The sequence below is a fragment of the Ornithodoros turicata genome, unplaced genomic scaffold, assembly GCF_037126465.1.
Source record: "Ornithodoros turicata isolate Travis unplaced genomic scaffold, ASM3712646v1 Chromosome13, whole genome shotgun sequence".
NCBI classification, from domain to species: Eukaryota; Metazoa; Arthropoda; class Arachnida; order Ixodida; family Argasidae; genus Ornithodoros; species Ornithodoros turicata.
In genome coordinates this window covers 1,241,011-1,265,734 of record NW_026999307.1, presented here as the reverse complement: position 1 = coordinate 1,265,734, position 24,724 = coordinate 1,241,011, and the positions used below count along the sequence as shown (strand labels likewise).

The window sequence follows — 24,724 nt, the reverse complement described above, 5'->3', positions numbered from 1 at the left end:
GTTCTTCGGTGAAGAAATGTCAAGTGGTACAGGTGGGTGAAGTGTCCGTGTCACGGGACTCTATGGCTTTGTTGGAAAAGGGCCCCAAGTTTACTGTCCGTTCTAGTGTGTCCAAATGGGATTTGCTGGACATCGTGTATGAAGTCGGAAAATTGTTCGGAGAAGACCGGAGTCGTCAAGTCCTAGATGAAGCTGTGTCTGCTGTTCAGGGATGTGAGAAGAGGTGCAACGTCGAACAGATCATAAAGACTTTGGTTAGTGAATTTAAAGGGCACGGGGTGTCTCTTCTTGAGGCTGACAAAATCGGGCAGTTTGTCCTACTAAGTCGCGATGAGTTTTCATGTAGGGAGAAGGCAGCCTTAGAAAAGAACTTTGTTCTTGTTAGGAGTAGCCATGTTAAAGAGTGTAAGCGGAAGATTATAGAGTTGTTTAGGAAGAATGATCGGGAGGGTTTGTGTAATGCAATCAGGAAGACTGTTGGGCAGTTTTTGGAAGTGTTTTATTTGGTCAAACTTCATAAGGAGGGATACCCTTTTCGGGTTGTTATTTCGGAAAGAAACACATGGCAAGGAGTGGTCAGTACCTTTTTATTGAAAGGTCTCAATGAGCTGAAGTGTGAAGACCCGTATAGAATTACAACCTCCTGCGGTGTAATTGAAAAGTTAAGGTGTGTTGAAAGTAAGAAGGTTCGGTTTTTCTCTTTGGATGTTGTTGATCTGTTCTATAGTTTGCCTTTGCATATCATTTCTGCGTGTGTACGGGAAGCAATATCTGTTGGGTTAGTGTCCTTTCAAAATACTGTGGGTGTATCAGCTAGTGTTTTCATGGATATTCTAGAATTGTATTTAGATTCTACTGTTGTGAAGGTGTCGGGTGGGGTTTTTCGACAACGGGATGGTGTGTGTATAGGATCAAAAATTGCTCCGGTACTTAGTGATTTGGTTTTGGCTAAGGCAGATAGGGCTGTTTCTGAGAACTTGGGGGGTGGGAGATTTGGGGTTGAATTTATTCCTAGGTATGTTGATGACTTTCTGGTATGTGTGGGTATGGAAGGAGATGAATCGGGTATACAGGGTTTGTTTGTTGGAGAGGGTTTAGGTTTAAAGTTTACTGTGGAAAGGGAAGAAAATGGTCAAATTCAGTACTTGGATCTTCGGATTTCCTCTGATGGGATTGGAGTATGTTGGGAATATTGCCAGCGATGTAAAAAACCGTTAACGCCTTTTGACTCCAATATCTCAAAAACTGTAAAAGCTGGAGTTGCAAAATCTTTGATAAAAAACGCTTTGGTGAGGTCGTGTGTTCATAAGGTGGGGTCGTGCTGCATGGAGCAGGTGACTAGGCTTGAGGACGCTGGATATCCAAGGAATCTAATCAGTGATGTCGTAAATAGGTTGGTAAAGGAACCTTGTGATTCTCACATGCGTTGTGAACAGAGAGATTGGAGGGGGGTTGGGGTGATCCCGTATGTTCATCAGGCCTCCCATCGCCTAAAAAAGGTAGCCTGTAGGCATGGTGTTGATGTAGTTTTCAAAAGGGGTTATTGGCTCAGGTCTCTGATGGCTAGGGTTAACCGGACAAAAACTAGGGGTTGTCATGTAAAACACGTAGATCCTTTTGTGACTTGCACTGTTGGTGTTGTTTATTCAATTCCCTTGTCTTGTGGGTGCCAGTATATTGGTCAAACTAAACGTTGTGTTAACGTACGTCTGATGGAACATAGAGCTTCGAGAGGAAAGGGGTATGGTAAGCTGGCGGAACACTTAAGAACCTGTTCCGGGTGCGAGCCGCTGTTCAAAAACACAAAAGTGTTGTTTAAAAGTCATAAGTTAGGTGTTCTTCTTTATAAGGAAGCCTTGTTGATAAAACAGGCAGGAGATAGTTGCATTAGCGTGCCTTCCGTGTTGGTAACGGATACAATCCAGCAATTCATTGATAACTAACGCGAATTCTGTTCCGGGGGGGGGGGGGGGGCGTTTACTTGGTGCCTTGTTTGCGTGATAGCTTTTTGATAACTTTGTGATAATTTTGTGATTACAGCATGACGGCCTTGGCTGCCACTAGGGGTCGGGTGTGCAGTTGGTATATTTAAGATGTGTCCCTGCCATTAAAGTTGTTTGTCAGTCAGTGCTTCGTCTGTGTTTTCTCTTTGTGTCCCCTGCACCGGGGTTTTATCGCTTCTATGAGTGTGCCTGTTTATATGCTTATTTAATTGAAGACTGTCTGGAGTGCTCAACGTATTTACGAAAGTATTTACAGTATTTAATTACTCAAAAAATGTATTTATACTTTGTATTTAAATACTTTTAGTGCAAAGTATTTACAGGGTGTATTTAAATACATAAATGCGGTAGTATTTTGTATTTATATTTAAATATACAAAAAATGTATTTGTGCCCATCCCTGATCGGCACTATGCGCGCAGCCACCATAGAGAAGTTGTTTGCTCGAATTAAAATGGCGGCCGGACAACTTCCGGCTTCCCTTTCTGAGCCGCATAGAAATCATATGGAGAAGCTAGAATCAAAAGCTTGAGGAGGAAAATGGGAGAGAGCAAAGGAGTTGAACGGAGGGACTTTCCTCCTCAACGGCAAAGCGCGGGCTTCGCCATATTGTAGTAGCCGAAGCTGACCGGAAGTGCATGAGCGCCAGATAACCAAGCATATCCACAAAAAACAGAAACAAAAATGGCAGCTGGTGCAGGTACGTATCCGTTTTTCTGCCTCCCGAATGTGCCTCTCCAAATATTTGTACGCTGCAACGTCATGCTAGCATTTTATGTCAGGTCTCGTATACCTGTTTCAACCGCAGGTTGTGCTAGCATGACAAATAATGTCTGTAAACACGTACGCTGCGTAATTTCTTCCCGAGATTGAACGTCAATACTCAAATTTTCAGTGCGTGTTACCGATATAACTTGGTCTCTGCAAGAAGTTTAGATATTGTAAGCTACTCTGTCATATTGAAAAATGCATGAACGGTGATCTGGTTTCATATGTGACCTCCATTGAGCTCGGCGTTCTTCACTAAGCAGACACACAGACACAGGAAAATGGGAGGCCTTAAAAGTGATAGGTGCTCTCATAGTTGTAGCATAAATTTTGAATAGGACGCTTGGCGCCTAAATATTAAAGGAGATTTTGCACATGTAACGAACATGACTGGTCGAACTCGTTTATTGGTCTGGTCGTGACTTCCGCCTCACTGGTTCATGAAGAGCACTTGTTTTGTCAGCTTGCTCATGATGTAGGCCTTCTGGGATTTCTCTGTTACCTTGTGAGACAGTTCGTGCAGCCTCAACAGCAGGAATCGCTTCATGATCACTTTCACCAGTGAGATGATATGTTCGGGCTCAGAGCTGTAGTAATAGATGTTCTTGATCTATGTAGTGGACTTTATGGTAGAGTTATGCTACATTGTTGATGACAATGTGATTAACCAAAACACACTTCTGCTCAATTCATTCTGACTTGAAGTAATTTCACCGCGCGTATATGCATGTAGAGACTGTGTTTTCAAATCTGTTGCATGAGCGCTCTCATTTTCACAATTTTGTAAGTCCTAATTTCACAGGCTGTGGACACTGCAGTCATATGCTCTGGAATTACATGAATGTGGCACCGTAACTCGCAAACAAGTGAAAGCGCTTCATCACCTTCAGAAAAAGGTATCGCCAGAGTGTTGAGCCAAGCATTAATAGTAAAGCTTTGTACCACAGTACAATTAAAGAGTTTTCAGTATTTGCTTATTCATTATAATACCTATTTCCTAGGTGCACTTTACTGTGAGCTACAGTAAATACTTAGTAATTGCAACAGCCAGTATGCAGCACTTCTTGTTTGAGCAAAGCAGTAATTCGACTAGTGGACTGCACTTTACAACAGAATGAATATCCCTGTGCACCATGGTGTGTTTGAGTTGAGCATAAGTTTCGGCTAATGTGACGTTTGACTGAAAGAGGATTTACTCTATAATGCTCCAAATTGAGGTATTGATTTTGAACTCGCATGTCAGTTACACCTCAGTCATAGCTATTGCATATCTCTGACATTAGTACTTTTCTGGAACTGTTACTTACTTGAACTATAATAAAAATCTTGAATATTACTGCCTACTCCTGCCAGAGGTGACAAGATGTAATTATGTAAGTAAGTAAGAAAACAAATGTAAGTAATGATTTTCTTGACAGGCATCGTGTGTGTACACGACCTCATTCTTGCTCCAAGATTGCTTTCATCTGTCCTGTTATTCAAAGGCCACATCACTTTTTCATACGAAATAAATTGTAATGTACCACATCTTGTGTGAGTGCCAGTCCTGCATATTTCATGGACAAGTTAAGAATGGACATCATGGACCCCCGACCTGTTGCAAACGCTGCCAATACCCCGAAAGAGTGTATTGAACTCTCTGCGTCACAAAATGAAATTAATATACTACCGTGCCGCTGTCCTGTTTCCAGGAGAAAATAGTGGGGATAGCACCTGGCTTCGGACATTTCTTGTTGTGGCTAAAGTAAAAGCATGAGGGCTCGAAGTGTTTGGAACATATCCTTTGAGTCTGAGAAGGGTGAAAAGACTGCTCAGATACGCTTTGAAGCCACTGTCTCAAAAGTATGGGGTCATAGTGGGGCAGACTTGTACGTATTTGGAGTATTGTATTTAAAATACTGTATTTTAAATACAATTTGCGGTATTTTGGTACTCTACTCAATACTTTTTGTTGTGTGTATTTGTACTCTATTTAAAATACATTGTATGGTATTTTCTACTGAATACTCTAATTACCTATTTTAGATCTCCCTCTCAAACTTTCTGTGTCTCGTCTTTTCATTATCTTGCTTGTTCAGTGGAAACTTCCTCAGTCCCTCGGACTTGACCCGGATAGTGACTCTAGACCCGGACATTGACCCTTCTTGGAAGTCTCGATTTAGAGATCTTGCCCCGTGTGTACTAATCCTTGGCCAGTGAGGGTTCTATTATATGTGCCCTGACGCGGTGACGCCGAATTCTGACCTCGGGACCTGCTAGAAATTTGCTTTGTTCTGGGTCACGTATACTTAGTGGAGTTATGTGGTATCTCTTTGCATCTTTTTGGGACTTGTGTTCAGAAGACTCCTATCACACAGCGGCGGCTAGCGTTGTGCGCGGGGTTTAGGTGATTCATTTCATATGGCATAGCGGGAACTTGCCGCATTGACCAGTGACCGGTGACTTTTTGCGTTCAAGGATAAATAGTATTTTAATTGTATTTCAAATACTTTTTGAAGTACTTTGTACTCTATCTTAATTACATTCTAACGTTAGTATTTATTATCTTATCTTAAATACATTTTTGGGTATCTTGTACACGTCTGTGGTGGGGAAACCTGCAATATTGATAGAAGTATTGACAGTCCTATGAATAGAAACAATGATTTGATTATTTCTATGTCTCCAATAAAGGGGTTAGGGAATGTTAGTGAATAATTACACTCACTTGTGGAAAGATACTCTAGATATGGCAGAATGTCTTGTGTGACACCTTGGAAGCTCGCATGACATGGGCATGACTTGTGCACGAAGCACAATCACAATTCGGGAAGCAAAACTCCAGATACAGTGCAGCAAGATTCGCAAGTCCACCAGCCAACACCAAACACTTTATTACGAATGAAGCAATGCTGACAAGACAACAACATTGGGAATAGTGGGTATTGCAGGTGTATACATTGAAGAACAATATTCAGCACGATCCTGCGGCCTGGGAAGCTTGCTTGCACTGGCTTCAAAGCTGTAATCCACATCTCCAGGAAGCAGGCCATTACATTAAAAAGAAAGAAAGTCGGAGCCCCAAAGAATTCTCGGCGAGCTTGTGCTGTGAGGTACAACCTCTTCCCCGGGGGCGCCGAGCCCGTAAATCATTCCAATTCACATTATGTAATCTTTCTGCTGTCTTCGCAATTCCAGTGACACTCCTCTTTTCGTATGTTGTCTTTTCAGTGTGTATTAATTGTGTAAAAAGAAAACAAGTCGTCGCACCCAAAAGTTGAACGTAAGAGTGTCGGGCATAGAAATCATAAGGAGAAATCATCCTCATGATTTCTATGGTGTCAGGGCCCCATGTCTTTAGCGACGACAGAATGCACCTGAGGCGGTATGTGTGAACATGAGAGAACTGATGTTCTGGGGCTGGAACAATATAGAAGGGACAAACACATAGAAAGCCTCAAGTTGCCTAAGACATTAACGATGAAAGATGAAAGTCACTGAAAAGGTTAGCCAGCTGTAGGATTCGAACCCACATCTTCTGAATTACCAGTCCAGGGCTCTACCAATTGACCTAAGCTAACACGCCTTCTCAGCGACTTCCAGGGTGCTTCATCTGAAGGGACAAACCAGTCACTCTCTTTCACTTATCCTCCTTTCGCTCTTACATTTTTGCACACTCATACACACATTCATAGGACAGGGATCGACGCAAGCGGCAAATGTTGAACATGAGAGAACTGATGTCCTGAGGCTGGAACAACATAGAAGGGACAAACACATACAAGGCCTCAAGTTGCCTAAGAAATTAACGATGAAAGGTGAAAGTCACTGAAAAGATTAGCCAGGAGGATGAATGAAAGAGAGTGACTGGTTTGTACCTTCAGATGACGCACCCTGGAAGTCGCTGAGAAGGCGTGTTAGCTTAGGTCAATTGGTAGAGCTCGGGACTCGTAATTCAGAAGATGTGGGTTCGAATCCAACAGCTGGCTAACCTTTTCAGTGACTTTCATCTTTCAGCGGTATGTTTGTTTGTGCGCTTACGAGGCTCTTCCGGGAGAGACGAATATTTTTCGGCTGTGGCGGCAGTCCCATAAAGGAAGGACCACCACAATTACCATCCCCAGGGTCAAACTAGAGTCACTAAATAGGGAGCAGAGTAGCGACACTGAGCCACGCCGGCGAGCGACACCGCCATCTTGGGTCCGGCGCGGCTGCGTCGCCTCGCAATGGGACGGCAACCGCCCCCTTCTCCGCCGGTGAACAGCGCGCAGGCGAGCGAGCTCGCAACAGAGGAAACCGGTTTTGGATGGAGGGGACTCAACATGACGACGGGTTCTTGGAAGGAGAAACCACGTGACACGATCGGCCCAATCGCGGACACCGAACGTCGGCTTCCGCGCGGAAAAGGAATGCGATACTCTGTCCCCTATTTAGTGACTCTAGGTCAAACCAGTCTTTCAATCGTTTCATTACTCCGTCGGAGTTTCCCCTAATTCCACATGTTCTAAGGTTCTAGTCAAGGATGTCTGGTCAGTTGTTTCAGCCGCATTGTTTCTTGTGATGCAGCGAGCGTCAAAGTCGCACTCAGCGTAATTAGCTTTATCCGATAACCGCGGCCGGCTGTCGGCAACTCCGGAACCGAAACGCTGCTACCTTCCCCTTGCACTCAAGGCCGCCTTTTCTTTCTAGAACAGGTGATTACAGCACGGGAAGGGCGCAGTATTACTTATTTCATGTTTATTTTATGCTTACTGCTCATTTGTTTCCTCGTAAATTGATTACAGTAACAATGTTCACCATTGAAACCGAGCTGCAAAGGACAGCGCGCAGACAGCACTGGCACATGGCAACACTGGCCGTCACAATAGGTATATGGTGAGCTTCTAGCTCACCATGATAGGTACGTTCGATTAGGCCTGCACTGCCTGAACCAGTTCCGGTGGTGCTGCACTCGCCCGTTCGTTTCGCCAGTGCAGTCGAGCGCCCCCTGCACCGCCTCATTCGTTTCAGAAAAGTGCAGGCGTGGTGCAGGGTCCGTGCAGCAAAATCTTGCACTTGCTGCCGAGTTAGTGCCGGGCGAGTTCAGCCGTTCAGCGATGGCGGCAGACAACTTGATCGTGACAGTGAACGGTGTCGAGACGTCGCTAACGCCGGTTCTGTCACAAGACGGTTTCCGTGTTCACAACGGGAACACTTATGCATATAAGACGCCAGGTATGTTAACGTGTTAGGCATACTATGAGCTCGATCTTCGGCCTCAACAAGACTAGAACCGCCTTAGTTTTTGTACTATAATAGGACCGCCACGTGAGTCATTTATGACTCCCATGCTCATAAGGTGTTTATGGTCTGTGGTCTATGTGCTGCCACACGGTGTATCTGCCAGAAGTCACCAAGCGCTGACGGGACTGTCATAATATGATGCCGCGTTTTGCTTATCGGCGTGGCCTACCCTTCGCATGTTTCCCGCTTGTGTTCTTCCTGTACCATAGCTTTCGTGTTACCTGCGTTTCCTGTTACCTGCGTTAAGAAACTGCATGGTTTTATCGAGAAATACCTGATACAGTCCTCAGTCACTATGCATAAATAGCCGTGTGAAGTACGAGTCAGCTAAATTATGTATTTGTGCAAAAGCATAATTAAAATCGACATCCAAAGCTATTAGCAAAAGCGTGACTCAGTTCAAATTGCCAGGCTAAAGCATGACTTCCTTGGCGGTTCCTTGACTTCCTTTTAAGGCGAATTTGAGGCCTTACTAGATATCGGTCTGTGTAACGGACTGGACCACTTGTAAAGCATTCAGGTAGGTTGTCAAGCAACCCAGAGAGCTACGTGAATGCTTTACGAAGGGTTTTGCTTGTTGTCAAGTGTTGTGCTGCTTGAGAAACACCAGTATTTGACCAGATGGTGCCACGGTGGATGTCGTCTTTGCTCGGCCAGTCCAGACCAGTCTACTCAGCTTAGCAACAGCCATACTGTCCAGGCCGTTAATCAGCAGTCTGGAGCATCTGATGGAAGTCAGGCTACCCAGTCAGACAGCCTGGAAGGGCAGGAACTATGGACTGGGCCAAAGATTCGGTTCTTGATTGCAAAATATAAAGAACAGAAAGAGATGGTGGGAAAGAAGGGTGGATTTCGGTTAGTACCACATTTTTATGGCACAACAATTATTATAGGTATGCATACTTGATTTTGTTCAAATTTCTTACAGCACGAAACGTGCGTTGTGGCAAGCGCTTGCCGACGCTATCCCAAAGGAGTTTGGTAGCAGTGTGACCACCATCCAAGTCGAGAACAAATGGAAGTCTCTCGAGAGGGCCTACAAACGGACGAAGACAAAGAATGGGTCCTCAGGCCATTCTAGGGTTTCCTGTGAGCATGAAGAGTAAGAATACTGTGGGATCCTGCAGTAAGTTTCCAGTTGTTAACTTGCTTTTCTCACAGGGAGTTGGGTGATGTGCATGAGAAAGAGCACCACATCAGCCCGACGACTCTTCTTGCTCCAGGATTAAAAAAGGACAGCTCCAGGTATTTCCTCTCTACCCTGTTACAAAGACATGCAGTGTACAAACTCGCTTTCCTTCAAGCACTCCAACCGACACTGAAGGGTGCAGCAGCCCGCGGACGAGACACAGGCGACTCCCAAACCGCGCACTCCGCAGGGTGGTGAAGCCCACACTTTGCCGGGTGGTAAGAAGCGACGGACGGAAGAGCGGACCCCTATCCAAGCCCTTCTTCACACACTGGAGGAATCCAGAAAAGAACGTGCTGAAAGATTCGAGAAAAACATGTCTTTATTACAGCGCCTTGTGGTGGCATTTGAAGAATGTAATAAAGCATACACTTGCTGCACTGGCGACGTGTGTCTGTCTTGCTTACTGGAAATCTGGTTTTTGCAGCAACACTATACATAGTGACGAGGATGCAACCCGAGGCAGGGAAATAAACAACAGACAAAATTTCCTCGCTGAGGAAGGGAGGAAATTTTGTCTGTTGTTTCTTTCCCTGCCTCGGGTTGCATCCTTGTCATCATGAACCAGCTTGTCTGCGCCCTCTCTCTGTTGTCGACTTTACATAGTCTCATACATTTCAAGAGTTTGCCAGTTACATTGTGAGTAGACATCAACACTGCTGCTCTGCGATGGTCTTTCGTAGGTTCTCGCAACATTCCACTGAGTTGCTATCAGTTCTCACCCAGCCTTCTTCTTCATTGCCAACATCTTCGTGATGATAGCCTCCCAGCTCATCAAAGAAGTCTCGTTCTTCGTTACACAGATTGTGCAACATACACGCGCCCATAATGATTAAGCAGCATTGCTTGATGCTGGCAGCATCGATCAGGTACAACCTTCTGAACCGTTGTTTCATGAGGCCGTATGTGTTTTCGATAGCAACCCGTTGCTGGGAATGGAGCCGATTGAACTTCTTTTTCCACACGGGGAAGCTGCTTTCCGGGGGAAGTGTCCCGGTACGGTGTAAGAAGCCACGGTAGAAGGGGGTAAGCGGAGTCACCGAGCAAGTAACCCCCACTACACTTTGCTGTGGCGTCATTGAGCAGTGGGCTCTCACGGAGAACCCTAGCATCGTGTGCTGATCCTGGGAAGCCGATGAATACGTCTATGAACTTGTTTCGGTCGTTACAGACACTTTGCAGCAGTAGTGAAGGAAACTTCTTGAGGTTATAGTATGACGGTGTTGACTCTGCTGGTCTGTTAATCTCAAGATGACATCCATCGACACAACCTATTGTGTCCCGTGGCCCCTTCCCGTCAGTCTTCAGAAGAAATCCGGCCTTAATGCGTTCTTGCTCCTCTCCATCAGGCCAGCTTATCACTGCTTCGCTGATACTGAGCAGGAAGTTAAGGACCCTGTAGATGTAAAGGTACACCGACGGCTGAGACATGTCGAAACGGTCAGCGAGCAGGTACATGCCGCACTGGCTGCCAATATAGCTCAGCAATATTAAGTATGTCTTTTCAGCACTGATTTGAGGGCGGCCGCCAGGCATGTCGGGGAAAAACGACGACGTACGTAAACGGGCGACCAAGTTTTCGAACGTGTCCCGCGAGAGCCGAAATAGCCGCTTAAACTCAAAGTCGAAGTAGCGGTTCACTACAGTCTCAGTGTACATTGGTACGCGATTTCTGTCAGTTCGTAGGACATTCAATGCCGCTGCAGTAACCAGGTCGTCGAACTCCTCGTCCTCACTGTCGGAATGTTCCATGACAGCTTGCACAATCGCAACGTGGTCCATTGTGGTCGAACTTACTTGTTATTCAATCACACACTTCATGATCTCATTCAAACTATAGAAATCTTAAGAGGAGAGTATTGATTTCTATGATTCCAACCGCGAAACCCGATGCAACCACAACAAGGAGACGCAGAACACGCAGAAGACCCGAAGACCTGCATAAGCGCTGCACTTCGGCATTCGATTCACAGCGGCGCTAGTGTACATGGTGCATTTGCACTGCTGAACTAGTGCTGCCACAGTTCAGAACTGGCCCTGCACGGCCCGCAACTGGTTCAGGGAGTGCAAGTCTAATCGAACAGACCTAATATGGCGCATCCCCCGTTTTGACGCAGAGCCAGCGCCACCTTTGCTTCTAGCCTCTCCTTATGATTTCTATGCTGAGCCATCGTAGGGTCTCCTTAGCATTCCTTCCTCCATGATGTTGGTGTTTGTGGGGGTGAGTATAGGGCTGTTGCCAGACTGGCATGCAATGCCGACAAAACAAGACTCGTTCCAAGTGTAGATTTATTGACTGGGCCGTTGGTAGAAGGCTTTCATGTTTATGGGCCCAGTAAAGGAAGTCACACACTGATAAAATAGTATGCAATTGCAAAGTGACCACTTTAGTGCCATGGCGGCGCTGTCATCGACTGAGTCGACTGAATTGCCCGGCGGACTAAGGCGCATCGCTTCCTGCCATGTAAACCGTCCCAAGTAAATCTTTGCGATCAGTCGACTGTTGCTTTCAGTCGACGTATGTTCCCATGTAAACGCGCCTAATGTAGGTGACTACTTATTCTTGCAAAGAATGGCGAAACTTCATAAATTGTGTACAGAGTACTGGCCGGAGAAGTGGAAAGTTCTCGAAAGACACAGAACGATTGTATGGGTTTGAAACACTGAAGGTGTTGTACGGAAGCGGAATATTGGCCACGTCAAGAAATTCCTGAGTAAGGATAATGGAGAAGGCGGACAAAGGTACACAACGGAAAGAGAACAAGATGTGTTTTCTCCATATGATGTTGAGTAAACTCCAGGAAGTTAATGCGTACAGTGGAGAATGGAACCAGAAATGAGACCGGCCCAAGCAGAAAATGAGGACAGAACACAACTACAAGAAGGCGAACAACTGGAAGTCCGGAAAGAAAGACCAGGAAGACATGTTCGCAGACCCAGGAGATACGAAGATTATGTCATCTACTCTTTGAAGTTCAAGGGACAAAGTGGGGTGTAACGTGTGAACAATGTGAACTGCACATGCACGTTGTGATTATGACTTTGACTATTGTGACTACTACAGGTTTTCCCGGCGATTTTAATCCAAGTGCCAGCTAAATTAATCCACGTGCCATGCAAACTTTATGGGGCATGGATTAATTTAGCTGGCACTTGGATTAAAATCGCCGGGAAAACCTGTAGTTATAAAGTGGTTAGAGGGTAAAAGTGTTAAAGCATATTTAGTTGAAGCATACTAGTTGAAGTGTGACTTAAGTTAAAGAAAATTAAGTTAAATTGAGTTTGTATTGGTCATGTATCGTTATTTTAATGGTATAAGACAAGTACTAAGGGCGTTATGGATTTAAAAACAAGGAGGAAGGTGTAGTGTATGCGGCGCTATCTACTGGCGCCCATTGAAAGCTGTAGGGGTAGAGCGGCCTCTATTGAAGAGGATAACAAACGTAGGTTTGGACCGCAGGCGGCGGGGAAAAGAGGTGTGCATCGTGTGCACCATGAAGATGGGGAATCCAGGATAATCCCCAACTAAACACTACAGTTTCGCGTAAGAGAAGCACTGTACACTTTCCTAATAGAGTAATCCCATCTTACAGCTGAGTACATTTTTCCTTTAATCTTTTTTAAAGTAATGTTTAAGTAAGTTTTGTAAGTAATCTTTTGTAATCTTAAGCTGCACCGCACACTGTTGCGGTCAAGCCCGTGGATGGAAGCAGCCAAACTTAGAAAGCAGCTTAGTTGCGCAGGTGAGTTAATTTGTTTCTATTCTTAATTCCATATTTTTATTTTTAGATGAAGTACTGTATTGTTGACTTCGGCGATGAGGGGACTGTAGAACTTGTCGTGGCATTTTGGGCATCTGACAACAAGTTCTCCTGGCCACCTGGACCTGCATTAAACGATGTGTGATACCGGGACAGGATTGGAGAAGGTTTAAAGAGATAGTAATGGGAACGTTCGGTAAGGGTTTGGTGTATTGGAAATTTACGACCCTTATTTACAATGTCCCTACGGGGGCCTACCTGCTCCATTGCAAACAAACACTAAGATGGGTATCGAAAACTTTGTCGTGCTCAGTACACATCCGACCTGGAATCCAGTCACGTGGCAAAAAAAAAAGGGGGGGGGGGGAGAGTGAAGAAGCATCAAAAATATAATGTCATATACGATGCACCTCTGTCACATCTCATGTTTTGTAGGAGCCCAGCATCATTCTGTATGCTTCGATTCTGCCCTATGTAATAAAAATTATTGCTAATCGTCTGCTTCACCATTGCAGCAGCTGACATTGCTGAACAGGATGAAGGTGACCTTTCGAAACATTTTTAACTAATACGTGAAAGTGGTTCTATGTATGCTAATACCTCTGTCAGGTCGGACTAATTTAGTGTCACTTTCAGGAGTGACACTTGCACTTAGTCATTCGAGTGCTGTCACACGACATCGTTTAGTGATACTCGGCAGAAAGTGCACTAACGGTTTAGTGAGTTCCCCGAACTCACTTCACTTCTTTTCAGCTTACAAAGTGTGTAGCCTCAATGGCAGTCTTTGTGGCCAGGTAAAAAATGTTGAGAAAACGCGAGGGGTCCCGACACCGAAATATTTTTAAACAAGTATTTTCAGCAGTGTGTTTATTTTATTTGAGTACAGAGTGAAACGGTGCAAAAAAAAAAAAAACACATGTCATTACTCTCGTTAACAGCTTGTGAGAAGTTCACGGTCTCGGCGATCCGGCGGCTGCCATTTTTGTTGTGGCACATGTTTGAGGCCAATTTGTTTAATGTTTGAAAAGGATTTGCAGAAGGTGTTTCTAAATCTATGAAAAACATACAGAGAAATGTACTGTGGCGCACACCTAAAAATTTTTGCCGCCGTTTGTTCTCATCTATCACAATTGCCATCTCTGCGGAAGTGACACTTACTTAAGCCGTGTAGCAAACAGGTAGTGAAAGTGACATTCGCTGGTTGGAGTACACTACACGAAAATGACGCTAAATCATCCCGTGTAACAGGGGTATATATTACCCAGAACCTCAGACACCAGCATACGTAAGTGGTTTTGGAAGTTCCGTTTGTCCCGAAGTTAGCTTCAAGTGCAAACGTCGCACCATTTTTGCAGAAGTTGCTTTGTGCCCACATTGTGCTGCTGCTTGAAACTATTATCTTGCTCTGTTCTCCATTGGTCAATAGTCCTTGCATATTGCCTGCCGTATTTCTCTTATTGTCCTCAGATGATGTCGCTCATAGTCCAACGGTTTGCTGGTGCTGCTGATTAGTGGCTTTATGGCGCAGCAGCAGCGGAGGCTACAATGCGCGAAAACATTGTTAAAACTGTCATCAGTTATGACTTGAGTGATAAGGTTACAACCAGAACATGACAAAAATTAACCCAAGTATTCCATTGTCATAAAATTACAGGCATTTAAAATCATCGGCATCTCTAAAGAAATTGTAGACTCTGCTGAAGGATTAAACAGCTTCATCAACCAGAAATAGTGCTGGGTGGAGCGGTAGATGATTTCGATAAAACTCTCCTAAATGTCGATGACGAAATGATTCCTACAACGGTCAGGAAATTAGGATGTGCGGTACAGAGAGGAGTTCGTGCACTCGGGTGGCTCCTCTCTGCGAAGAAAAAACCATGGGTGAGGTGAATATGTCCAGGCCTTAGCCGTGTACGTGTAATTTCACGTGATCTCTTGTCTCTACTTTGTATGGGGTGTCCTACGCTTTTTTTTCAGGCGAAGTTTATTATGTGTCTGTGTGTCCCGGCACTCCTGCCATATTTTGTTTATTGTTTTCTAAAGAAAGGGCTTCAGGCCCTGAAAAGGCAGGTCAAACGGCGTCACATCTGCTGAAAGTGCAGCTGCGGCAGCTTTGTCTGCGAGCTCGTTGTCTGTTATTTCTGTATGGCTGGGTACCCAGCAGATGATAAGAGAAAGCCCACTATGGGGAGGTCCCATACTAGAAGAAAATGGTGACCAGATAGTAGACTTTATAATGGTCAATGACCTGGCTATCCTGAATCGCCCTGGGTCTCCCCCAACCTTTCAGGGACCCAGGGGTAATTCCTGGATCGACATATCAATGGTATCTCTCTCCATATATGACAAATGCAGCGGGTGACAGATCGTTGACTCTCCATCCGCAAGCGATCATAGATACATATCATTTAAAGTGGGTCCAAGAGGACCCCCACTTAGATTACTAACAGCAAAAGGTTTGGAACGAATGGAAGAGGCCATCAAAAAAGATCCCTGGTTCACCCAAATAACTGGGTCTTCAAATCCAGCCCATCTCGACATTGATAATGTTGTTAGATACCTTACTAGAAAGATAAGACAGCTTGGTGGAAGTCCGACCTAGATGACATCAGGGCTAAGACCAAGAAACTACGTCGTATATATCAAAGAGCAAAACGATGTCATGACAAAAATGAATTAACATTTAAAGAACAATACTATCGGCAAGTTGCTAAATACAAACTAGCCCTTATAGAAGCAAAAACAAAATACTTTGATGCAATATGTGCTGATTTAAATCCAAAAAGCATCTTCAATCAACGAACCAAAGAAATGCTGGGACAGAGTAGAAGCCCAACATTAATACAGTCAATACGAAGGATGGACGGTACATTAACGACATCCTTAGAAGAATCTATAAATTTAATAACAGACTCAGCTCTGGGCTCTACAGCTACCACCACCGCCAACCTGGCTTCAGTGGAAATCGCAATTGAATCTCTTGACAATGATACTAATATAGCAGAGCGTGAAGTTCTAAATACATTCAAAAAGATGAACCATCATACAGCCCCCGGTCTTGATCAAGTAACCTATTCCATCCTAGCAATTCTTATCCGCAACTGTATGCCTTTTATTCTTCTATTGTTCAATGCAATCTTAACGCAGGGCAAATTTCCACGAATTTGGAAGTGTGGAAAGCTAATATTCCTGCCAAAAGAAGGCAAACCCCCAGAGAACCCTTCATCATATAGACCAATCACCATACTTTCGCTCATTGGTAGACTACTAGAAAAAATTATACATAACCGGCTTTACCACTTCTGTCATAAAACTAATAGCATCCATTCTCATCAACACGGATTCAAACATCACGACTCAGCTACAAAAATACTATACGAAATTACCCAAATTCTAAGAAATGCGAAACAACGGAAAATTCACTCTTTACTTATATCCCTCGATGTACAGGGGGCCTTCAACGGACTCCAGCACAAAACCATTATTAGCTCTTTGCAATATGTCCACAAAATATACTAAAACTCATCGCCAACTTTCTTACTGATCGTACGGTCAAAACAATTACAAAATCAACAATATTAAAAAGAAACATGCCAGTAGGCTGTCCACAGGGCTCTCCCTTGAGCCCCCTTTTGTGGAATATATCAATAAATTCTATTTTCAAAATACCTTTACCCTTAGAATCTCACATACACGCTTACGCTGATGATATCGTTATCATCTTATCTGCCTCTTCGAGGCGAGCGCTGGAAACAACAGCAAATACCATGCTGGACAACATAACAAAATGGGCAGAAAACAAGCTTCTCCAATTTAACCCAATAAAATGTAAATCCACTATTATCCCTTATGGCACCCTAGACCTTAAAAGACCTCCCACCATAAGAATGTATAACCAACCAATAAAATCTACCTCTACTCAAAAAATCCTAGGTTTGACTTTCGATAATAAATTATCTTTCCTTCCACATCTAGAGGAAATTAAAATCAAGGTCGCTATGGCCACTGCCAATCTCTGCAGACTGACCAGATTCAGTAAAAATATTCCATCTAGTTATTTTAAAACTATATACACCTTAATCATTGAAAAAATTATACTTTATGGAGCAGCAGCTTGGTGGACCCCTATGCAAAATTCCGCTATAAAAAGGAAGCTAATACAAATACAGCGTATACCCCTACTAAAAATAAGCAAAGCATATTCTACATCTTCTAATTTAATCCTGCCAATCCTTTGCGGAGTCATCCCTTTGGATATTAAAGCATCAGAGGAATTTTTTATCTTTCGTCTATTTGACTTAAATACCAATATCAAAGTAGAAAACCTAACAATTTCAACAGCAGAAATCGAAACTCCCTTCGACTATTGGAATCTACACCCTGCTACATCAAGATTCTTCACGTTTTATATGAACTCTAAAGTTCAATATAGTAATTTTACTACATTCACAGACGGTTCAAAATGCGGACAAACAGTCGGAGCAGCATTCTGCATTTTAAAAGATGGAGATCTGGTATGTAGAGAACTATTCAAACTGCCTGCTCACGCTAGCATATTCGACGCAGAACTACTAGCCCTCACGCAGGCATGTGAAGCCATTACATTACTACCCCATGACATACCACATAACATATACACAGACAGCCTATCTGTATTAAGAGCTGTAGAAAATCCACATCACAAAAACCCCAGGGTGCACATCCTACGCCAAAAAATAATGAGTATAAAAGACAATTTCCAAGAAGTAAACTTTCATTTTATAAACTCGCATACCGATATAGACGGTAATGATATGGCCGATCACCTAGCCAATAAGGCAAGATTATGTGGACAAGAGAATTTCACTCCTATTTCGAAACGTGTCTGCCGGAAATCTATATTAAGCACTTTAAATAAAATACGAGAACGGGACTGGCAGCTCGCCGATCACCACTTAAAAGTATGGTTTCCAAAATTAAGCGAAATCCCCAAAACATTTATAATGGACCATCTGCTAGCCCAAATTATAACTGGTCATGGGAATTTCCCCCCTTATCTAAAACGCTTCAGTCTGTCCACAACAGATAATTGCAAATGCGGCCTTTCAGCAGCAGATAATTTACATTACTTATTCTGTTGCCAGCTAACAAAATCTTTTAAATCTGCTCTAGAAAATGAAATTAGAGAACCACTATCAACAAATAACCTATATAAACTACTACGGCAAACCAAGACACTAAACATATTACGGGATCTGATGTCTTACATAAACAATTATATACTCCCCATCTCATAACCGGCAAGACAGAGAGAGGGCAGCATCAACTCTACGGGATATCCCGTATCTGCCAATCTGCTCTGCCTTCCACTTAAATAAACCCCTCATCGTATAATATCTAGAAGATAAATTGATAAATAACTCTGAACTACTACAACTGCGCCTCATAGCTACGACACCCCATCCTGGATGCAGCAGCTCAGCGGATCATCGAGCTCATGGTTCCAAAGCCCAAAGACAACGCAGGATGTGAACAAGTGTCTGTGCCAGTGCGGTGGTGTGCGAGTTCGGTGTGGTGTGGTGTAAGTGAGTGAGGTGATAGACAAGTGTATGTGATCTACCGAAGACACTCAGCACCTATCCAAGCACAAGCTCTACGTTGGTGATCACCTATAAAGTGACATCCCAAGCGACCCATGGTAATGTTACCACCCAACAAACTCTCTCCCACTAAGGAACTCAACATCGCATCCTTCGGCAGTGTAGCCTTTCATTTTTATTCAATTTACGACAAGCAGTCGCAATTTTTTTCTGTATCACATTTTTGATAATAAATGCCGTTGTTGCCGAGCTCGTTCCCATTGCTGTGGTTTCGCTATAGTATCTCCTTTTCCTCTCTCTATACACTTTTACTCTCCCCTCTCTCCTCTATTTCCATCTCCGATCTCTTGTCTCTGTTATACCCTGTGTGGCACGAAGCAAGAGACCACTTCCTTCGTCCCCCTTCCTCTCTACACTCTCCTCCACTTTACTCCCACCCCCATATACATCCTTCTATTCGCCTGTCCCTGTTCTGCTGGCCATGTACCGTGCTCGCTGCACGAGACGGTTCTTCTGTGATTGCTCGCTGCACGAGACGGTTCTTCTGTGATTTGTGAAGTGATGTGGCTCCGAACTGTTTTGGGCACGTGGTGAGTTCTCGCAGGCACCTGCTAGCGCAAGTGCACGATAACGATTTCGCACTCATTACGTTCGAGGGGGCGTGATACAGATCCTTCGAAGCCGAGTCAACGGGGGAATGGGGCTGTTCTATGTCGGCGGTGCAGTGAGGTGCGGTGACGGATACATGTCGGGTATGAAATAAACCTTAGTTCTTTGTTTGTTATTGCATTTTGTTGTGCTGCTTTCCTCGCCTGGAGACGCCACGAGAGGGGGAATAAGAGTCCCACAAGTGGCGCCCAACGTGGGGCCGCTCGTTCGCCCAGCGGGGTGCAGGATGCGCGGCCCTGGTGCTGGTATTGCTTAGGGTAGCATTAGCCCTGCGTGCACCATGGTTTTGTCTTTTTGTCTTATCCCCTATTTTGTCATTGTATGCGTTTCGTGGTGTCTCGTCTAAGCTTAATTGCAGAAGTTGCATCCGTCCAATCCGCACTTGAGCCAGGGAGAGAACCACCCTATGGATCGTACGCCGCTACGCGGGTACGTTGCACGTAGCAAGCCCCGGGATCTCGCACATCCGTGACTTTGGTCCGACGACAAGCCAGCTGGAAGTAACTCGGTGACCGCAGGGCCGCGATCAGCGGCAGACTCGGTGAAGGTGCCTGCAGCACCTTGAGAGAGAGAGCGCTATACGCGATCGGGACTGCCTTAGCGGCGGCTTTATAAGCTACGCGACAGGACGGCGTAGGGACATTTACATTTTCCCCCAGTCCGGAATGCTCGCTTACTGTCATCGGCTGTTTGCTGAAAGAGCGAACGAACAGTTAAGCCCGGTTCACACTATTGCGTTTCAATGCGTGCGTGCGGCTCCATGGCAGCGACGTTGAGCTGACAGCGAATCACTGCAACGGAACCTCCTTCCAGGGAAGGATAACGGACGTATTTTCGTTACCGTTTCCATTTTCGTTACTGCTATATCTTCGTTTCCGTTATCCGTTTCTGATACCAGCTTTTAATTTCGTTTCCGTTACTGTTTCCGGTAATGGAACAGGCTGTTACAGGCTGCGAGGGGACAGCCCATCCAGCTCTGTCTACACCTTGTTTTGCCCAAGTGCTGCTTCGGTGTCACACGTACACACTACACAAGTAATTTTACGTCGTTGGGATGCGCACATCTTGCAAGGTTTTTAAAGAAGTGTAGGAGCATGTCTTCAATGCAATGAGTGCATATAAACTCCCAAGATAGAAACGACGTTTTGCAAAGGATCACTCGTTTGATTACACAGAAAGACTTTCAACAGGTGTCGTACGGAAAGCTCCGAGTGATAGTCGCAGTCCCTGGTCATGAACAGGATTCAAAGCCTTCAGCACAGATTGGCGCGCAGACTCGTAGATGATACATCCATAATATAGCCGTGAACGGACTATTCATGTGTACACCGGATATAGTTTCAAGATCTGTGTGAGGGAATTTGTATTTAAATATTTTAAGCATTTGCCTGTTAGGTTCTTTATGTGAGCTGAAAATGTGAGCTTTGTATCGAAAATGACACCAAGGAATTTGTGTTCTGATTGGACCGCCAGCTCATTGCTGTTCACCAACGGTTTGCTAAGACAACTCTGGACGCTCAAGCATGAAAGGTCAACAACCAATTTCAGCACACCAATTTGCAGCAAACTAACTGAGATAGTTCTAGCACCTAATAGTTGACTGCACTGTAGATAGTCTACATGAAAAGTTAACTGGATGAGTAAAAAGCTAATACTAGTACATTAAGAGAAAATCGAAGGGATATTTCATTATCAATGGCAGCGGGTAGGGGCAATGATTGGGCAGTCAGCGCTGACAGATTTTCATTTTAGCTAAGTTTATGAGATATACTCAAATTATATATCAGCATATAGTCACCGCAGGATGCAGTTTACCAACCGAAGCTGCCCCCGAGCTATTGAGCAGACAGCAACCAACACTGCCGAAAAAAAAAAAAAACTGTACCCAGACGGTCAGTAGTTGATTTCTTTTATGTCTAGAGATGTTGGTAGTGTAGGTGTACTGTGAACTCAAAAATGCATAGTTCATCAAAAGTTAGTTAAACATATATATATATATACATATATACAGGGTGTCTAAGCAAAGTGTGAACATGTTTTTTGAGTATATATATATATATATATCACTTTTTCAGAGATGAAATCAATTGCCATATAGCATATGCTGAAGGGCACTCCTTAGGAATGCATTAGCAAATTCTGAAGGCAATGTCTTAATTAACTTTGAATAATTAACTTTTAAATTATTAAAGCTACGAAGTTGTCCCAATGAGAACATTTGTTCCTTTCCGTCACCTGATATCGTGGCCATTTTCAGAACAAAAATCAAATCCTTTCGGTAGATCGTCCGCAAAAAATTTTTCTTTATTTTGTTCATTGCGCATCTTGGGAGACGCGTATTTCCTTCATCCCCAATGTGACAGGGTGAAAGAGCACACTATCGCCTCTTGCGTCCTGGGAAAAGATGAAAAGAAAACAGAAAATGCAACAAACGATAAGGGCAGTTCCGATAGAGTCACCCGATGATTTGTTTTGTTTCCGCAAGTTAAAGCTCATCTTCGACGCATGAGGCGGCACTGTGCTCCTTCACCCTCTCACACTGGGTGTGAAGGAAAGACGCATCTCCGAAGACGCACAATGAAATAAATAAAGAAATAATGGTGTTCCTTCACGAATTTTTGCGGACGATCTGTCGAACGGATTTTCTTCTGAAAACGGCTCCGGTATCAGGTGACCGAAGGAACCAGATGTTCTCATTGGGACAACTTCGCAGCCTGTATATTATTGAAAGTTAATTAAGAGATTGCAGAAGTTTGCTAATGCCCTCCTAAGGAGTGCTCTTCAGCATATGCTATATTACAATAAACCTCTCCCTGTTTACAAACAAATGACGTCAGAGGGTACAGTAGTGCCGCCAACTTGGTAGACTTGAACCACTGTACCAAAATTCAATAAGTAACAAGATAGCAACGTTGAAATGTGGCTTCTCGTATTGTAAGATTTTTTATAATTCCTTGCATATTATGTGTTATAGGAAAATTTAATGAGACAGGTATGAGACAGGTATGGTCACATGTTCAGGGGCTGCAGGATGACGCAACGATTATGTACAACGGTTATTTACAACATGGTGATCGATGAAATGATATGATATAGTTCACGGCGGCGTGCCCTTGATCGTAACGCAGCCACCTCGGGCTGAAAGCGACGGATGGAAGCGCCATCGACGAAGAAACCTGTCATCTCCAATAGCGAACAGTTCCCGCTGCAACTCAGTAGTGAGCAGTATGCGCGCTCTCCGCACCAAGCAAAAAATGGGCACATCTCGACGACGTTGCGCGACTGCCTTACAACGAGCCTCCCAAAGCACAACCGCGCCGCAAGCTGTGAGAAGTACACTAAGGCGGTGTGGGTGACGTTGGTTAAAGCGCACTGGGCATACTATGTTCGTGCTTCGTCGGACAAGGTTCCAAAAGACGCGAGCAATGCGGCAGGCAAACAGCACGTGCATGTTTGTCTCACGTTCACTGCAGTAAGGGCACAAATCTGTCGCTGTTACGTGCCACGAGTACAGGCGGTCCCGTGTGGGTTGCACGCCCCACGCGAAGGACCACATGGTGTCCCGCAGAAATCCAGGGAGCCATGTAAACACCGTCCATACTATGTTTGTCGCCTGCTCAACACGCACTCGAAGGCTCTCGCTCGCTGACACGGAGTCCAGCAACAGCGCACCAGCCATCGAAGAGGGGGAAGCCGCAACGAGGCTGCCATCAGGAACAAGGGGCGAGAGCTGTTGGTAGTACGTATGAACCGCGGCGTGAAACCCCAATGGTGCTACCGCCCGTGAACCACTGACAGGGTTTGGTCCGAGGAGTTCCACCCAGTAGGTGAGCAGCACTTTCGCCGGCGAGTCTTCCTCAGCGTGCACAATTCGCAACGTGGTGCTGAGAGCGATGCCCCGATTCATAAGCCCGATATCTGGAAGGCTCATCCCGCCCTTAGAATTCGTAAATGCCAGCATGGTCCGTAGGACAGGGCCTCTCCGCTTTCTCCAGAACAATGACAAGAGGCAAGAGTGCACCCGAACGACGACTGCACGTGGGGCAATAGAAACGTGACTAAGATGCCACAAGCGTCCCGGTAAGACAGTACGTGCGAGGAACGATCGTTCACAGTACGACAGGTCAAATGCCTGTGTCGCATCACACTTCGTCTGGAGCTCCTCCAGCGCCCTGAACCAGTTATCGACCTTTGGGCCGCGGCAGTCGAACACAATGCCCAGTATTTTTAGTGACGCGCTGAACTGGAAAGGCAGTGATGAATACGGGGAAAAGCTCCCGAGTGGCATCAACTTGGTCTTGGCGAAGTTGAGCATCCCACCGGAAAGTGCAGCATAGGACTCGTAGACTCAAAGGACCTCAGACGCAGAGCTTGCATCCCGCAGAAGAACCGTGATGTCATCAGCGTACGCACTGACCTTCCATTCCCCGGATCTGGGAAGCGGAAAACCGCGAATGCACGGGTTGGTCTCAATGTTCCATAACAGGGGATCAATTGCCAAGGTGAACAGAGCTGGAGAGAGTGGGCAGCCTTGCCGTACGCCCCTGGAGACCGGGAACTCCCTAGACAACTGCTGCATCATGTACAGGCTGCTGCGATGATTGCGGTACAGCTTGACGATGGCACTGATGAGCCATCCAGGGAACCCGTACTCTCTGAGGACAGCGAACATGTAACTATGCACCACACGGTCGAATGCTTTCTTCTGGTCAAGTGAAAGTAAGCAACCATCCGGTACACGTGGAGTGGCGTAGCTCAGTGCGTCTCTCAGCCCTGACAGCGCGGTGTACATCGTGCGGCCTGGCACTGAACAAGTCTGAGAATGGTGGATTACTGCCGGGAGAGCATTTTGGATTCTATTGGTCAATACGGAAGTCACTATCTTGTAATCGCTGTTCAGCAGCGTTATTGGCCTCCAGTGTTCGGGACTACCAAGGTCGCCGCTTGTCTTCGGGAGCAAGACTATATGTCCATAACCAAACGACTCCGGGAAGTCGGCACCTTCGAAAGCCCTTCGAACAACGTCGAAGAGGAACTCCCGAATGCAAGGCCAAAACGTAGCATAGAATTCGGAAGAAAGCCCATCAGGTCCTGGACTCTTGCCAACTGCCGCACATCGGACCGCCATGTCCAGCTCTTCCAAACGCAGAGGATGTTCTAAAGCGTCGTGGTCGATCCGGGGAAGGACCGGAAGGCCCTCGAAGAATGAGCTTCGCGAACTGCTGACAGACTCGTCAGTGTACAAGTTCCGAAAAAAGTTTTCAAAGCCGGCGAGCACCTCCCCGGGGTCTTCAGTCACACTGCCGTCTGGTCTTCGGAAACGAGGAAGCTCACGCTGTTCGGTGCGGCGCACGGAATCCAGGTACCGGACCACGCCAGGGCCAGCAAGCGCCTGAGACCTGAAGTAATTTTGTCGCGCCCGTCCAGAAGAATCTTGAAGCAGTAGACGGTAGCGGTGCTGCAGCGTCGCGAGATACTCCTCCATCATGGGTG

General features: G+C 45.2%; 1 protein-coding gene, 1 long non-coding RNA gene and 1 pseudogene across 2 annotated transcripts in view; 2 read left to right on the top strand and 1 right to left on the bottom strand.

Moving 5' to 3' along the window:
• The window catches only part of LOC135372184 (uncharacterized), a 352,119-nt gene that overhangs the window by 249,918 nt on the left and 77,477 nt on the right, over nt 1-24,724 (top strand). The gene's annotated exons all lie outside the window — the stretch shown is intronic.
• On the top strand, nt 8,008-9,664 carry LOC135372130 (uncharacterized). Its single transcript, XM_064605827.1, has 5 exons — nt 8,008-8,888; nt 8,962-9,135; nt 9,195-9,278; nt 9,338-9,605; nt 9,650-9,664. Exons 1-5 carry the CDS (start codon nt 8,587-8,589, stop codon nt 9,662-9,664), a joined length of 843 nt encoding a protein of 280 aa, XP_064461897.1. The 5' UTR covers nt 8,008-8,586.
• Nucleotides 9,873-23,546, bottom strand: LOC135372129 (uncharacterized; annotated as a pseudogene).

Excerpts from the sequence above, each read along its gene's own strand:
- LOC135372130 (XM_064605827.1), top strand. The coding sequence starts at position 8,587 with ATGCTTTACGAAGGGTTTTGCTTGTTGTCAAGTGTTGTGCTGCTTGAG. Across the intron at positions 8,889-8,961 it reads GGAAAGAAGGGTGGATTTCG|CACGAAACGTGCGTTGTGGC; the intron begins GTTAGTACCACA and ends AATTTCTTACAG. Across the intron at positions 9,136-9,194 it reads GTTTCCTGTGAGCATGAAGA|GGAGTTGGGTGATGTGCATG; the intron begins GTAAGAATACTG and ends CTTTTCTCACAG.